General features: G+C 42.1%; 2 protein-coding genes across 6 annotated transcripts in view; both read left to right on the top strand.

Annotated features, from left to right (window-relative positions):
• Ccdc82 (coiled-coil domain containing 82) overlaps positions 1 to 10,785 on the top strand; it is a 29,966-nt gene extending 19,181 nt beyond the window's left edge. For 4 of the 5 annotated variants that reach the window (XM_075966828.1, XM_075966827.1, XM_075966829.1 and 1 more), the window contains 2 exons: positions 2,404 to 2,595; positions 9,531 to 10,785. In XM_075966828.1, coding sequence (XP_075822943.1) covers positions 2,404 to 2,595; positions 9,531 to 9,599 — 261 coding nt within the window. In that variant the 3' untranslated portion in view covers positions 9,600 to 10,785. The remainder of the gene's footprint in view (positions 1 to 2,403; positions 2,596 to 9,530) is intronic. The other variant, XM_075966831.1, reaches the window with a different exon arrangement.
• Positions 10,786 to 15,073: 4,288 nt separating this feature from the next.
• Positions 15,074 to 17,670, top strand: part of Maml2 (mastermind like transcriptional coactivator 2) — a 325,655-nt gene continuing 323,058 nt past the window's right edge. The window contains exon 1 of the mRNA XM_075966824.1: positions 15,074 to 16,853. Coding sequence (XP_075822939.1) covers positions 16,353 to 16,853 — 501 coding nt within the window. The 5' untranslated portion in view covers positions 15,074 to 16,352. The remainder of the gene's footprint in view (positions 16,854 to 17,670) is intronic.

Below are 17,670 nucleotides of genomic sequence, written 5' to 3'. Positions count from 1 at the left end.
ACTCATTATTTTCTAATTAACTTGCAAATAAACATATCACAGGACTAGTTTAAGAAAACCACTAAAACACTATTTTTGGGGGGGTTGGGGATAGAATTGAATACTTTCCATAAAAAATGGAAGTCAAGGTTTATCACTTTAATTTACTAAAGTTATTTCCTAGACTATTGATCCACTGTGACAGTGCATTCAAATAAAGGAAGAACAGATGTGCTTACATTCCGGGACTTAAAGATACTGTGCACACCTCCACCCACCACCTATCTTGTCTGAACACCACAGTTTGTGCTTCGTGATTGTGCATAAAGCTGAAAGCCTAGCACTAACCAGTTTCTTCTTGAGAGTGTGGTTAAACAGTGATTGTTTGTTGATAATTTCCTTTTGCCTGACTTACAAAGATTAGCTTATTGAAAGAAAGGATATGTGTTGATGGAAGATGGCATTACCACCTTCGCAGAGTGAAGTGGGTAGTTAAGTTACAGCAATGTTACGTTGGGGAAAAAAGCAAGTCTTATCAAACTCAGGAAATGAAAGAAACTTAATGCTCACAAGACCACTTCCCTAAGCTATCTAAGCAGAAACAGTTGCAGAGGGGGAGGAAAGGGCAGTGGAGTGATGGATTGGTGGTTGAGTTGACTGCACACTGCAGGGAGCTCCAGGAATGCAGTTCTTGTGAGGGAGTGGTCACCTGTGCTGGGGTGGGCTTCTCTATTTTGCACTATTTTTGCTCCTTTCATGCTCCCGTAATTCAGTAAACTTGGTGAACCACTAAGTTGAACTTAGGTGGAATGGTTTCTTGGTCTGTTTTTGAATGCCCTATCTGGGGTGAATAATGCTTGTTCATGTCTCTCCAGAAGAAGCCACAGGCCAGGCATGGTGACACAAACCTTTAATCTCAGCACTCTGGAGACAGGGGCAAGTGAATTTCTGAGTTTGAGTTTGAGGCTGGCCTGGACTACACAGTGAGTTCCAGAATAGCCAGAGCTTCACAGAGAAAACCTGTCTCAAAAAAAAAAACAAAAGCAAACAATAAACAAAAGTCATAGGACATGGTGAAATGTCCAGAGTGCTTCACTGCACCATGCATCAAATGTACCTGCTGTCCGCTCATCATTATATAACTTGAAGACTTGGTTGGGAACATATTCCTGGTCTTACCTTCACAGCATCTCATCTCTGTATTCCTGTGCACTGTGGCTTCAGACAGAAGCCACACAGATGACTGTTAAAAATTATATAGTTAAACTTGTACACTTGAGCCTAGAGCCAAATGCTCAAGTTAGGACATTTGTGCCTTCAGGTTTTTATATAATATGATCATGTTATAATGTTTGGAGCATGTTTTGGAGAATTTTCTACAAAAAGTGAAAATAGTGTAAAATAAGATCTACTTATCAGTCGGATGATTTTGGCTTCCTATTTTAGCTGTATAACAGACCATAACCATCAAAACATGAAAGAGAGGTGGTCTGGTTGACCGATTGCACAAACATGCATCATAGAGTGCTAGAAGTCCATATATAATGAAAGCAGACAATAAAATACTAATATAGCTTACTTACATGAGACTCATGAAGTAAAGCCAAATGTATACACACAGAGAACATCTTCACTTTACATTTGGGGATTGTTTAGGAAACGACTAACAATGCTTAACCTTGGTCTGAGAGCGCCGCATTTTTAGCTGTTGCTTATACTTATGATTTACCACATTCTGATCACTTTAAACACAGAAAGTGTGTGCATGCCATGCTCTGCATGCCCTCTCCTGATTTTGCATGTGTGTTTGTCTTTCTGCCTTAAAGGCAATTTCTCTCTCTCTCTCTCTTTGCAAATTTAGAAAATTGTTTTCAGAACTACAGGAGGCTAGGGTTCATCTAGTAGATGACAAGCATGAGGACACTCAAGCCCAGCACCCACTAAACAAACAAACAAACAAACAAACAAATTCAAGCTCTGGAATACTTCGCCTATTTGGAAAGCTCCAAGCCAGTGAGAAATGCTGCCTCAAAGAATGACATCCGAGATTGCCCTCTGGCCTTCATATACACATGCGCACACATACAGAGAAACATGGACTGACATCTTGGTAGCCTCCTGAGCACAATGTTTGGCATAGTATTTTATAATCATCTTTCTTCTAAGGCACTAAACTCCCTAACACAAGTGCTATGTCCTCACTTAGCCTCTAGCCCCTGCCCAAATCTAGGAGCAGAGTAGGGTACAGTTTCTGTTGACTGCCTGTATAGATAAGATAAAGAAACCATATATATGAATATTTAAATAAAATTAAAAGTACATGTTTTAGCTTCTACCATTAAAAAGAAATCTGAAAATTAGAAGTGCTATGTGTAAATTTATTTACTTCATATTTGAGATAATGATATTTATTTCTTAATGTAGGTGTTTATTGTTGGCAGAATTTGTGCTAATCGCACCAAAATTTATCATAAACTAAAGCATTTTAAATTCACACTGTACCAAGAATGTTGCTCCCTTGCAAAAGAAAAAGAAGAAGAATGTGCAGATGAACAGGTTAAAGAAACAGTAGGAAGAATCTTCAGTCAGTCAAAAGAAAATGGCTGGATTAAAAAGGTAAGACTATAGACCTCCTCATTCTGTAGAATCTGGAGGCTGAGGATGGCAGCAAAAGATGACATTTGTAGACATTGATACTTAGGAAAATCCCTTCTGTGCTCTTATGCCTCCTCTCCTCCTGCCTATTCCATCCATGTTTATCATTATTCTATTGTGAATAGACGCCCTGATGTTCCAAGAATTCACTCACCTCATATAGATTTCTGTACCTTAGCAAAAGGTCTCTCATCTTTCTCTTCTACATATGTAACCCTTACTTACATGTTAAGTCACTTTTCCTATTGCTGTGATAAAATACCATGACAGAAATGTCTTACGAGAAATGCAGACGTTTTGGCTTACAGGTGTGTGAGCAAGTCCTGTGGCGGGACCTTGTGGCAGCTGGTCAGCTGGTCCTGTTTCAAAGTCAAGAAACAAAGAGATTCATTCTTCTGCCCAGCTAGCTTTCTCTTTATGCAGTCTAGGACCCAAGCCTATGGAATAGTGCCATATGCTTTTAAGGTAGATCTTTCTACCTTAATTCACCTAATGTAGATAATCCCTCAAAGCCATGCCCAGAGATTTGTGTCCTGGGTAATTCTGGATACTGTCAAACTGGGAATCAATATTAACCATTATATTCTAGGGTGAAATTTGGGGGGAGGGCAGGGAGCATGGTATAGGACTGACCTTTGCTAGTCTGCGTTCCTTCTTTTGAACAGTCCTTGTGATGTAAGAGTGCCAGCTGAGGAAGAGAAGAGGTCCACTTCACAATTCTATACAGTCACGTGCTCTTCTTGAGGACCTGGGCTGAGTAGTTGGCACTGTTACTAAAGATGGGAGAACATTCTGAGGCTTCAGACTGTGGAACTTACTGGATTCCCTGTACCTCGACAGTCGCTGAATTTGATATCAGGGATAGAGTGGGAGTTCTAAGTAGTGCAGGTGAGAAGTGCTGTGTTGCTCATAGAGTCCTTAGAAGTCTGCTGTGCAAAGAATGTTCATGATAGCAGTTCCCTAAAACAGGGTTAGCCTGTGGACACCCGAACAACTAGAAATTATTCAGGAAATTTGGGTCAATGACATATTTCATCCTGAAAAGAAGCAGAAAAGAGTCGTACTTGATATCTTTGGCCTGGGTTATATAATAGAGAAATCTGTAAAAGACCAAAAGTGCGGCAGATAAACTTCTGAGCAAAGAGATGGGGCAGCAACACAGGCCCTGCTCAGGGATGTCACGTTCATTAAGAGAGTCCTATGGAGAAGGACTGACTTTCCCTTGGATAGTTACCTCTGACCTCAGTCCACCACCCAGGGACCTGGCCTGTCCCTTTCTTCTCTCTCCCCTTTTACTGTCTCCAGAATCTCCTCTCCCCATTTCTAGGTTTTCCACTGGCTTTTTGGGAAGACCTAGCTAATAACCCTGTCTTCATTTTCTGAGACATTGAACTTTCTAAGTTCTTTTATGATATTTTTCAGAGACACCAACTCAGTAGTGCAACTAGAAAGTCTGTTGGTATACCTCACTTATAAATATGCCCGCTTCCCTGTTTGTGGTACCAGAGAGTTAATCCAGTGCTTTGTGGATGCTAGGAAGCTGTAACTGCAATGTTATGTATGTTGTGTGGGTATTATAAACAATAATTACACATATTTATATGTGGAGAATTTTCAACTTCTTACAGCAAAACCAACAAATATTTCATGTATTTTAGAAGAAGTGTAACAAAGTTTAGGGCCGTCGATGGAATATGAAACAAAAACATTCTTAAGGAAGGAAAGTGAAATTATATTCTCTGCCTTAGGTTTCCGTTGCTGTGATAAACACCATAACCAGGGTCTGTTTCAGCTTACAGCTCTCAGGTCACACTCTGTCACCAAGGGGGTCAGAACCGGAACCTGGAGGAAGGAACTAAAGCAGAGGCTATGAAGTAACACTCCTTATTGGCTTGCTCTCTTTCTACCATGCAGGAACTCCTACCCAGGGCTAACACCACTCTCATTGAGCTAAGTCCATCCACATCAATCTCAATCATTAACCAAGGAAATTCTCTAAAGACTTGCTTATACGCAAATCTCAGAGAAACATTTTCTCAATTGAGAGTCCCTTCCCCCAAGTGACATAAAACTAACCAGCAGAATCAATCCCTTGCCAGCTTGACACACAAATACATAACTATTAAAACAAAATCTTTTCTTTCCTTTTTGCCCTAAGATGGCATGTTAATATTAGTATCACAATATAAAACATTCTAACTTTTAAGAATGTCACAGTCTTTAAAGACTCAAACACTAAAAATTTATTTGTTCTAAAATATCAAAGGTTCTTTTTAAATTCCAGTCTCTTAACAATAGGCTCCTGTAAAATCAAAAGATAAGTTAAATATTTTCTTTAAGAGAGAAGAACCAGGGTATATTCACGACCAAATCAAAGCAAAACAAAAGTTTGTCAGTGTGAAGCTCAGTGTCAGACTTCCAGGACTCATTCACAGTCTTCTGGGCTCCAGATGGCTTGACCACAAGACACACAGCTTGTCTCCTGTCTCAGGCCAGATCTACTCTACACTTGATGCTCTCCTTGGTGGTTCATGCCATGGTGTTGTCATCTCCAATATGCTGGGACCTCTGCAATAACAGGGACGTACCCTTACCAATAGCCTCTCCTAGGCTCTCTTCAGGGACTCTTTACTACCACATGGTGTCAAGCCTCAGCAGCTCTCTGTTGGCGGAGGCTGTTCATTCCTGGCTGCCCAGACTTGAAATAATCGCTCAGAAACTATATTATTTGCAGTACTGTTTAGCCAATCACTTAAGCGTATCGCTAGCTAGCTCTTATGTCTTTGGTTAACCCATTTCTATTAATCTATGTATCGCCACATGGCTGTGACTTAACCGGCAAAGTTTCAGCGGGCTCTAGCAGAGGTGTCTGTCTCTGGCGGTGGCTACATGGCTACTCTTTGACTCTGCCTACTCTCTCTCTATATATATCTTCTAGCCTGGCTACATTCTGTTGAGCTATTGGCCAAAAGTAGCTTCTTTATTAACCAATAAAAGCAACACATATACAGAAGGATTTCCCACATCAGCTCTCCATCCTCTCCTTCAATCCTGGGGTTTCTATTGCAGCTGAGGCTGAAGCTTCACCAGTGGCTTCTCCTGGTCTTTCACAGTGCAAAGCCTCAGCTGTGTTCCATGACCCCTTCAGGTCTTCCAAACCAGTACCACCTATGTGACTATTTCACATTATCAAGTTTGGCTAGCAGCAAAAGGTACACCCTTGGTCCATCTGGACCAATCTTCTGTGTGCTGACCGTCAGTAAACACTTCTTAAAGATTGCACCTCAGTGATACAATCACAATTCTTCAACCCAGGTGACCAGGATCTCATCCCAGCAAGCAGATCTGAGCTCATGATAATCACAACTGATTCTCAGCCCCAACTGACAAGAACCACAGATTCTTAATTCAGAGTATCTAATGGCCCTTAATGGTCTTAAGGGTCTTGAATCCTCCCAACCCAGGCCTTTATCATCTGTGCTGCTCTCAGCATTCTTCCAACTTCCTACATAGCAGTCCCCTGATTCCTGAACAGTCAACAGCCTAGAGTTCAAATGTCAGCACAGTCTGCCCAGAAACACAACGGCAGGTCTGTCAACCAAATTCCCCATTCCTCAACCTAATTTCTGTCTTACACTGCTTTCTATTACTGTGATGAACACTATGACCTAAAGCAACTTGGGGAGGAAAGAGTTTAGCTCATCTCACAACTCTCAGGTGACAGTCCGTCACTGAGGGATGTCTGAGAAGGAACTTGAGGCAGAAATTGATGCAGCGGCCATAGAGGAACTCTGATAACTGGCTTACTCTTCTTGACTTACCTAACCTGCTTTATTTTACCATCCAGGACCACCTTCCCAGAGGTGAACTGGGCCCTTCACATCAATCACTAATCAAAACACAGTGCACTACAGAATTGCCCACAAACAGATTGTATGGGGACATTTTCTCAATTGGGTATTCCTGTTCTTAGATGACTCTTGCTTCTGTGAAGGTGACATAAAACCAACCTGCACTTTCTCCCTTAAGAGAAACATTTAGCATAAGAATAAGGCATAAGCTTAGGACAAGGGAGCAGTTTCCCCCCACATAAAAGAAGCAAAAAACTTCATTGTGTTGCATGGGGGACCTTTTTAAAAGATTTTAACTTAACAATAGTTGTATAAAGATTTTTTCAAAAGATTCCCTAGAAACCAGAAAGTTTATATCCATTAAATACATACATTGCTCTTTGTGTTGTGATAAAATTTCAGAATTTGTCAAATGTTCTGTTTCTCAGTCTTGCTGTCCCATTGAGTGAGACAGCACTGTGTGGTTGTGGAGGCATGCATTTTTTTTTTTTTTTTGGCTGCAGTTGTCATGGCTCCACGTTTATTCTTCCTGTTTACAGTGCCTGAGTCTGCACTAATAGGATGTCCATCTCAGTGACTCTGGATGTTTCTGTTTCCCATCCAAATATGTGAGCTTCATATTCAGTGAGAGACTTTGTCTTGAAAGATAGAGAGCAACTAAGAAAGATACCCACGTTGGCCTCTGGCATAAACTCATGCACACGCATACCTGAACACATACATAAAAGAAGTATCAAATCTTTTTATTGCTATATTTAAAATAATTTACAATGTACTACATAAATAAGAATTTCAAATTATAATGAGATATTTGCCTTACTTGGGTCTTCTCTTATCACCTTCTCCTTTAACATTTTATCCTTTTCCTTTTCTTCTGCACCTTAAGTTGGTATTTCTCAAAATACTACTCTTAACTACCTATGTCGAAGTCACCTAGAAATTTGTGGGAAAATACAGAATTACTGGCCCTACCCAGAACAATTGAATGAAACTCCTTAAGGGCATTAAACATCTAACCCTTAAAAATACTGACTTATTCTTAAATAAATTAAAGATGGAGGGCCACAGTCTAAATTTCCTGTTGAGCTGGATTCTATCCTCAGGCTCTTAAAGATCCCTCTGCACATCTTTTCCTTTCAGTGGGTCTCTTTTACTTCTCTTAGAATCTGACTACTTTCCTCTACCCCATTTCCACAAGCCAGAACAACTGTCTGCTACTGCATGAGAGTGCTCTTCATTATTAGAGTAAGGCCTAGACTCCCAAAGGCTCGGCGATGAGCTACAGAAGCTGCTGTTGGGGCAGAGGGGAAGGCAGAGTGGTCCTAATGACCTTTCCTCTCTTTCACTTTCCCTTTTGTGGTTTTCATTTTTCCCTCAGAACAGCTGTTGCCCCACCCTTGCCATTTAAAACTCAAAACCAGCATCCTATAAAGGTTAAAAGCATGCATTTAAATATTTGCCCTGCCACTGCCTAACAGTAGAACGTGAAAGCAAGTTACTTAATCTCTCAAGTCTGATTCTCCTCTGTAAAATAGGAACGAAGCAATAATTAGGGCTTAGATCATGTAAATGATGGCTTATTTAGAGCCCGGAATTAGAAAGTGATCAACTACCATTAGCTGTTATTTGTAATATAAGCAAGCAAAGATTATTATTTGTTTTGTTCTCTTAGCATGCTAAGATATATTTTAATTTTCCAAAACAAATTTTATAAATAATTAAGTAAAACAATATAAAGATAAAATTATAAGCCCAAAACAGCCAATTTTTTAAGGTACAAGTTTAAGATCATAAAGAATTTTACTTCCATTTACTTCCATGTACTAAAACCAAGCATTTAATGGCCTGTGATAGCAGATCATTGTCCTGTCCTGTTCTTTTCTTCCTTCTTTCCTGAGATGTGCTGCAGTCAGTGATCTTGAGGTTGTGAAAATGAGCTTCATGGCCTTGACTAGAATAAAAATGCAATATTCACATTGCCTCCCATGAATCCTTGTCATTGCAGAATTCAGGGCTTGAGGTCTTCTCTCAGAGTTCATAAGCCAAGTTAGAAAACCACTAAATAATTCAGTGTCCTCAACTGATATAAATACTTGAACTCTGTCTGAATGTGAACTCATGTATCTTCTCTATTCCTTGTCTGCCTGAGATAGCCCTGCCTCCCATCGTTCTTGTCCTCCTTCACCTGGGAATTTCCAGGGCCCCTTAGCCCATCTCCTGACATGTTCCACTCTGTCCTTTACCCTCTGTTTCCATTGTTGCCCCCACAGGTTTGAGTCCTCATTGCCTAGTTTGTCCTCACAGAGTCATAACTCATTGCCAGACAGTTATCAAATAGCTCACTTGCTTTCAAATGAGGTCAGTCCTCTCCCACCGCATCTCTGGCAGCACCGCATTAGCTGTCAAATCTTTGCTCAGCCCATAGCCTAGTATTTTCATAGTTTTTATTCTCTGACCTCAGTCTTCTTCAGTCCTCTTTCTATAAGACAGCGTCAGATTACTATCCAGTCCTACGCGCCCTTGTCATGGTACTGCTGGATGAACTGCTAATCTCCTGGGCTAGGGAGCGGAAACTTCTATCACTAACTTTTTGCCTATCAAGTATTTTTGTCCAGAGCAACTTAAATGTTGCACTTTCCTTGTCCCCTAAACTACCCGTGGTTTCTCTTCTGAGCCCTCATAGCAGTGGTGCTGGCTGACATAATGTCTTGTCTTAGGGATGGGGAAAGTGCTTTTTAGAGCTCTGCCCACAACAATCATTGTAGGAAACTGTTTGCATACATGCACATGTTACATAAATATGCGTTGGATTAGCTATTGAATTATTCTGCTGTGATTTACAATTATAACTTAGATATGAAATTAATAACACTATTATTTGATTTCATTGCAATGCTTTCTGAGTTAGAAATGCTTATGTGAAATAGAGCTTCTATTAAGTGATTTTTGTTCCCACTTTTCTTTAGACCTGTGTCTTAGTAGTTAGAAAGGTCTGTCTTACTGGTTGTTGTGAGTAAAATGACCAATTTTCTATTGTATATGCAGAGATATGATGAACTGCAAGAATATCTCAATTCTGCGGATCTTTTTCAAGATGAGAAGTTTGAATTGTAGCACGTTTCCTTCAGAGAAGACTTTTATAAGTTTCCTTAAATGTGACGATCATGAGTATTGTTTCTCTGTATCATGTGACATTTGTTGCATAATCTTTGTGTATTTTATGGCAAAATATCTTGTTTATATACTCAATGATTTTTATGAAATCAGTGAATTTCAATAAAGCCTTCATAGATGTCCATGGAGAACATCAACTTTGTGGTTCAAAAATTGATCAATGTATTTTAGTCGATGCTTTTCTCATACATGATCTGCAGTTGAGTGTGCTATCATGTCCTGTCAGTTTAGTAGAAATAGACTCTATGAAAATATCTTTGGACTGACTTGGAGATGCCTCAGTCAGTATAGCAATTGCCTTACAAGCACAAGGACCTGAGTGCAGTCCCCAGAACCGTATTTCAAATAAAAGCCAGTCACAGTGGCATGTACTTGTAATGCCTACACTGGGGAGGCAAAGACGAGGCCAATCCCTAAGGCTTGTGAGCCAGGCAGCCAACCTACTCTCATGCCAGTCAGAGACCCTGCCACAAAAGACAAGATGGCTCGTGCTTGTCAATGAACCCCAGGCTATCCTCTGAGCTCAGCATGCATGCAGATATCTATGTACATGTGCCCACACATGTGTGCAACCACACTCAAGCACCTTCACACTCACACTATATATGCATGTGTATATTCACAGATAGTGAGACTCATGCCTATATGTACTTATTGTTGCACCCCTTGGCAGTTTTAAATAATCTTCAATAATAAATGTCTAATTAATGTCTCCTCAATCAGTGAGCCATGGAAGAAGCCTCAGACTCCTAACTTCGGAATGAGACCATAGTTTATCTGCTACAGTGGAAGACTGCTTCCTTATGTAAAGTTTCCCTTAGGAATAGATGTCTCATCCTCAGAGTCTTTCAGTCCTCACATTCAAGAACTTCTTGATACATGTTTTCATTCTGTGAGATGCTCTTTGTTGTTTCTGTACAGTTTTATCTGCAATATATTAATGATGGAGATGTATTTTGTGATTTTTTAGCCATAACATTATATAATGTATATGTATTGTACCAGTCTGAAAATCTCAGAGAAAAGTTAAGTCAAAAAAACCCCACTTCAAATGCTTATTTTATTGCCTACATTACTTTGCACATCCTAATATTTTTCATAATATAATAAAGTGGCTTCAGAATAAGCTGTGTATTGTGGTTTTTTTTTATTCTTAAAGATAAGACCCGTTCTTCTGTGGCTTTTTATTTGCTTTTTTCATACTGAAAGTTTGGTTGACCTTAGCTAGTTTCATCTATTGTATGATTCATGACATGCCTCCATGTATATATTGCATAAAATTACCAAGAATTACATGGAGATGAGTTTTTATTTTCTGAAGTATATTTCTATAATTACTCTTATTGGTCTGTTAAGGTAGTAAGTAAAAAAAATGCAGGGAGTACAAGGAGGCTGAGGCTGATGCAGGAAGTACAGTGATGCTGAGGCTGATGCAGGAAGTAAAGGGTCGCTGAGGCTGATGCAGGAAGTACAGGGTCGCTGAGGCTGATGCAGGAAGTACAGGGTCGCTGAGGCTGATACAGGAAGTATAAGGATGCTGAGACTTATGTCGATGAGTGAAAAACAGTTTTCTGGGATGAAACAGACATTTCCGTCACATGTCCACTGCTGTTTGTATTTCTCTGGCACATGGAGAATTACTACTTAACTCACTTCCAGAGAACAAAAATAAAGTCATACTTAAAAAATAAAGATGAAAGTGCAGTATCAAAGGGAAGCAGAGAAGAATCCAAGGAAAACTGATAGAGTATGGCAAGGGGTCAAAATCATGGGTGACTTGTGTACAGGAAGGAAGAGGAAAAAGAAAGACGATGATGACCTGGAAAGAATCACTTCTTCATGTGACAAGTTTGAATCTCCTGGAAAGAGAGACAGTTTAAAGTTTGTATTAGTTTCATAGCACTCAACTACTTATAAAGTAAAAGGACTAACAGTAGTGGTGACTTATGGTAGGAGGCAACCTAGTTCCCTAGGTTGGTCATATTGCTGATTTGAAGCACTTTCCCAAATACAACAACATATTATGATCAAAATGCTTGCAGGTGGTTTTTCTGGCATGTGAGGCCATTGCAACCAAATGTACTCCTCCAAGAAGTGGCTGGAGCCTCTAAGAGTCTATTGGGTATCTGCTAACAGCAAAAGAATTGACAAAATAGATGTTTAGTGAGACCTAGTATGGATTGAGGGGACAAAACCAAACAAACTCTAGGAATAGTGTGGGAAATAATAAAATTAACTTTTCTTATATTATGACATTGTATTCTTATTACTATTATCAGTATTAATTCAATAACATGACAGTTATCAATAACATGAGCTTCTAAGTCTTGGGTCCTCTCACATGACTGAACCTTTTGATTAGGAGCACTTATCACCATAGTCTTAGTTGCTTTAGTGTTTGGTGGCTTTAGATAGTAGAGATGTTGAGAAAAAGGCAAAAGAATAAATGCTCGAAAGAATTCAGAAGACTAGACAGAGGCCGTAGGGGGATGAGGAAACAAACAAGAAGACAGAGAGAATGAAGGGGCTGGAAGAAATAATTCTTTCCTAACAGTTGGTGTAATTAAACTGAATTTCCTGACTGGTGTGTTCTCATATTAAGGCATGTGTACCCATCATTCATTCTTTGGGTGGTATAGGACCTGCCTGGACTCCAAAGTGGACAAGGGGAGTAGTGCATCCCTTGAGCTAGACTTGCTTGTAATGTCACTAAAACTCTCTACTAAGGTTGCAAGTGCTGTTGTTAAGAGAACCTGGGTCTAAAGAGTCCTGTTCTAACCTCCTGAATTATTGATGTGGAACAAATCATTATGATAAGTCTTCCATCCTCTTCTAAGTGAGGAACTGAATGAAGCGAATAATATGTATCTCCAAGAATCCTCGTGTATTGAAATGATGTATGTGAAGTGTGGAGTTTAGATGTGATTTCTCTTAAATAAGAAGAAATGCTGTGCATAAGAAGAAGGATGTCAGTGATAAATGGACACCAGAGATTAAATGTCTAGATGTATGGAAGTAAATATGTATAAAAGGGGACTGAAGAGTTGGTTCAGCAGTTCAGAACACTGACTACTCTTGTAGAGTACCTCAGTCCAGTTCCCAGCCCCCACGTGGTGGCTCACACCCATCTGTAACTCCAGTTCCAGGGGATCTAGTGCCCTCTTCTGTACTAAGCTAGTGAAGCACTGCACAATGTGGTACACATACATTCAGGCAGGCAAAACATTGAAGTTTTTTTTTTAATGTATAAAAAAGACACTCTAGACTCTAGAGTCCAGAGGAGTGGCCTAAATACTGGAATGTTGAAGTCTTCCTTACCAAGCTTTTAATTGATGTTCCTGTCAGAATTACAAAGGGGTGGTGGTTGTAGAGATGGCTCAGCAGCTAAAGGCTCTTGCAATGCGAGTTTATTACCTGAGTTCAATCCCTCAGGTAAAGGGGGAAGGATAGAACTTGACTCTGCAAAGCTGTCCTCAGACCACATGTACATCTGCACTCAGATATCACAAAAGAAAAAATCCAGAAGGCAGAGTTTATTACACAGTGTATACATGTATTGAAACAACACACAATACCCTAAAACTATGGACAATTTTATATCAATTATTTTTATCTCAATTTGGCAAATTTATCATTCTGATTTATAATTTATATTACTAGGAGTAGCTTATTTGGCCAAAGGTATCACACTGTTAAAACCTATATTATCATAGGCTATTGAATGAGTGTTTTTAGTTTAAATGCTACATAGTTTTCTTTTATTGGTTATGACGGCTAAATATAGCATTTTAGAGGTAGAAGTTAGTAGAAGATGTTGTCTCCTGAACACTCTTTTAAAAAATGATATATTCAAGGTTCAAACACCCTCCACTTTTTATGATAGGGAGATTCCTGGGAATCTTCCCCTTTCTAATTTTCATCTCTAATGAATATAATTTCTCATTTCTCCTTGTGAGTGGAGAAGAAGTTGGCCTTGAAGAAGACAGGGAGAAGTATTATGTCCCCAAGAAAAGCCAGAGGTTTTATAGACTGAAAGTCATTGACTCAAACCCAACCTAGGATACTATAGACGGGAATTATTTAAACAGAGCTAACATGATGGATTTCAAGAACTTCTGGGATTAGAGATACATTCAACTTGTCTAAGTCAATATCCCCGAAGAAGAAGAAGAAGAAGAAGAAGAAGAAGAAGAAGAAGAAGAAGAAGAAGAAGAAGAAGAAGAAGAAGAAGAAGAAGAAGAAGAAGAAGAAGAAGAAGAACTGAAATCTGTGGATTCCAAGCATTTCAGATATACCCTACCCAGTCTTGTCACTGTGCCTGTCTACCTACATGTCCAACTTAACATCCCTGAATCTGTGAAAATAAAGTGGGCTGCAGTCGGCCAGCCTGTGAGGGATGGAACTGTGTGTAAAGTCATTCTCGCAAGCATTAATTCACTTCTGCCCATAGCTCCGGTTGGAAGCATGATCATACTTCTGAGATTCCAGAGTCTGTAAAGTGACTCCACCTCGTGTCCTGAGACCTCAGCTCCAAAAGACTTGTGAATTGCGCACTTGTGCTTCTGTTGGTCCTGACTGCAGTACCATGCCCACTTTAGTTTATTCTCTGGAATGGATAAGTGCACACAGATTTGTCCAAGCTTCTCGGATATTTTACGAACCACACCATGGGAACATAAGGAACCACAAAACCTTGTTTTGTTATGAATGCTCTTGAAATCATGTGGCCCTTTATACATGCCAACACGACAGCTAAGGACAACACACCTTGTATTCGGTGATTTTCAAAGAAAAAGATCTCTCTTTTTTTTCTTTCCGTAGGTATTGACAATATCAGTCTCAGCCGACGTTTATTTATCTCTGCTGATTTGTTCATCACCTCCCAGCCCATTGCCCAAACTCACTGGCCCACACCAGTGGGTCTCTTTAGGAGACAGCCATGGACTCCCCTCCCTGTATCTCCTAACACTCACTCGCCAACTTCCTCACTGTGGTAATAAGCTTTTCCTCCGTGCTCACCCAGCTCTTGCTGAGGTGCCCAGTGGTGTCGTTCACAGCTTATTGAAAACCGAAAATCATATCCTCAGGGGGGCGGGCTGCGGGCCTGGAAGGGGAAAAATACACTCCCTGGCTGGGAATTTTCTTCAGCATTGAGGGCTGCTCAAACCCGTGCGAGGAGACTGGGGAATTTCCCCCGTCTTCCCCCACCGCAGCACCCAGGCTGAGGCTGAGCTGTAGAGAGAGGTGCAGTTCTGGAGGGTTTGCCTCTTCAGCCGCTGGGAGGCCTCTGCACTCCGTTCCCCGGCGCCTGGCTGCGATTACTCACTGGAGCAGCGGCACCAGCCTTCCACCAGGGAGCCCGAGCTCCCGCCCTCCTCCCCCATCTGCAGCCTGCTGGCTCCCTCTCTCCCTCTGTCTCACTCTCTCTCTCCCTTTCTCTCCCTCTCCTATCGCAGCACAATGAAAGCCTGTGTTTCGCCGTGAGTCCGAGGAGCGGGGAGCCGGTGTCAGAAAAGCGCTCGGAACAGACCTGAAAGAGAAAGGAAAATACAAGCTACTTTTTTCTTCTTTCCCCCCCCCATCTATAAAGCGAAGCATTACAAGAGATAGAGCCACATTGCCTATGGGAGTCCAGACCCTGTGAGCCACTGGCCGGGAAAGGAATGTACGAAAGTGGACAGAAAAGTGGCTGGATATGACTCGATGCAATTTGCTGGAAGTTTGTAAGTTTGACCATCGTTTGTAAATTACTCTCGGAAGACTTTGTCTCTCTTGATACTGTATTAGAATAGAACTTGGGGGCGAGGGATGAAAACGTAAGTGGGAAAGGGGAAGAAACGTGTTGAAGGAGCTTTCTCAGTAGCCAGCCACTTCAGAGTGCTTTCATTTAAAACTAAGCAACCTAAGAGGGAATCGGGATTTTTGCCGGTGATTGGATTAGCTTGAAGAAAAGAGCATGGTCCTGAAGTCCAATTACAGACGTTGTTAAGACTGAAAAGCTGTCTCCTTTGGGGAGAAGACTACATTCTACCGTGCCCCCCAGGAGGACACCGGAGGGAGAGAAAGGGACGGAGAAACCAAGACAGTCTGCCTTGATTTCCTACACTTCGAACATGACTTCCGAAGCCCCGGGAAACAGCCCTGTTGTTTGTTTTCTAACCTGAGCAGAAGTGAAGGTTGCTGGTTACAGAGCCCAGGCTAGAAATGTGTTTCTCTGCAGAAACACCCCCATAAATAATTTTTTGAAGCAACTTGGTGAGGGGGAGGCCAGGCCTCTGTTAATGACCCTTTTGATTCCTTTGGCTATGCGTTTCTGTCTCTTCCTTGATGATCCCTGAATTCTTGAACTATCCCCCAGACTTTGTGTTTACAAAGTACCTGGAGGCTCTTGTCAGCCTGGTGGGGGAGAAAAAGATCTACAACTCTCTCGAACTTCTCCTGAGCTGTCAAATGCAATTAGAGTAAGTTGATCAGGGTTTGTTTCTAACTTCCCCTCTCCAATTGGTTTCTAATCTTTCTCCCCACCCTCTTGCTACTCGCTTCCCTCCCCCACACCTCCTCCACTATCTCCTCACCCTCTGAAGACCTTTATTCATGTGGCCCTGAACACTGAAACCAGCTTTGCCTGCGATACTCAGCCCCAGACTCTTGCACCTCATCATCCCAGAGGCAGTAATCATTGTGTCCAACAAGATGGGGGACACAGCGCCCCCGCAGGCCCCCGCAGGAGGTTTGGGGGGGGCTTCTGGGGCGGGGCTCCTTGGAGGGGGCTCAGTCACCCCTAGAGTGCACAGTGCTATTGTGGAACGCCTGCGGGCTCGCATTGCTGTCTGCCGACAGCACCACCTGAGCTGTGAAGGACGCTATGAACGTGGTAGAGCTGAGAGCTCAGACCGAGAAAGGGAAAGCACTATGCAGCTTCTCAGCCTGGTCCAGCATGGCCAGGGGGCAAGGAAGGCTAACAAACATGCCAAGGCTACAGCCACAACTGCCACCACCACAGCCCCTGCACCGCCCCCTGCTGCCCCTTCTGTGGCCTCCCAGGCAGCAGCCACAGCCCCACCACCTCCACCAGACTACCACCATCACCACCAGCAGCACCGGCTGACCAGTAATGATAATGGTGGGATAAACAGAGAGCAGCAACCACCAGCTTCGACCCCCGGGGACCAGCGCAACTCAGCCCTGCTTGCGGTAAGGCACCTGGTTTTCTCCTATGATTGTGGCTTTGGCCCTGTGGCCTCTCGCGAAGCTGATGGTTGTCTTGGCATCATGGGGAATGAATGGCCATGAAGATGGCCAATGTATCAGTCTCTCAAAGGCAGCAGGGTGTGCGTGTGTGGTTGTAAACTCTTACTGTTAAAGTCACTGGTGCTCATTGTCATTGTCCTACACTGAAGGGTAACCCTTACCAGGTAAGAGCCTGGGTTCTCCAGAGGCTCAAAGGGTCCACAGTTTGTGAAAGTAGAACTTACAGCTGAGAAACCCTCAAGAACCCTCCGGCTTAGCATGTTGCCTCTGGTCAGGCCCAGCAAGACATTCTTAACTTAGTTCAGTTGACCTGTTCGCTTTGCCACATCGTTCATCCCCTCTGAAGGGCCCTGTCTGTAATTGACATCCCATCGCAGAGTGTCCCCACAGTAAGAGACATGGGGGAACTCTCAGACGCACTACTGAAGGCAGGAATGCTCGGTATGAGAACTACCAGGATCCTTGTAGGCTCCCTAGCCCAGGCCCAATCCAGTCTTTTTTTCTGGACCCCCCCAATAAAGCAGCATTATCTCCCAGAACTCCCAGAAGGCCCTGAGAGCCTTTTTCTATGGTTCTAGGAACCACCTTGTCCTCAGTTCCTCCTGGTGACGACACAGTTGGGTCCAAGAGCCTGAGTAATTTTCTGCCTGGAAGTGCTTCCTCAGAGGCACAGCGACACCCCACCCAGAGGGAAAAGCCTTGAGTCATTGGTTCTCTGTTGTCAGTCTTGGTCAGGTGACCCACTGCCTGTGGTATTCTG

This window comes from Microtus pennsylvanicus, chromosome 3 (genome assembly GCF_037038515.1).
Source record: "Microtus pennsylvanicus isolate mMicPen1 chromosome 3, mMicPen1.hap1, whole genome shotgun sequence".
Classification (NCBI taxonomy): domain Eukaryota; kingdom Metazoa; phylum Chordata; class Mammalia; order Rodentia; family Cricetidae; genus Microtus; species Microtus pennsylvanicus.
This window is presented reverse-complemented; position numbering and strand designations above follow the sequence as displayed.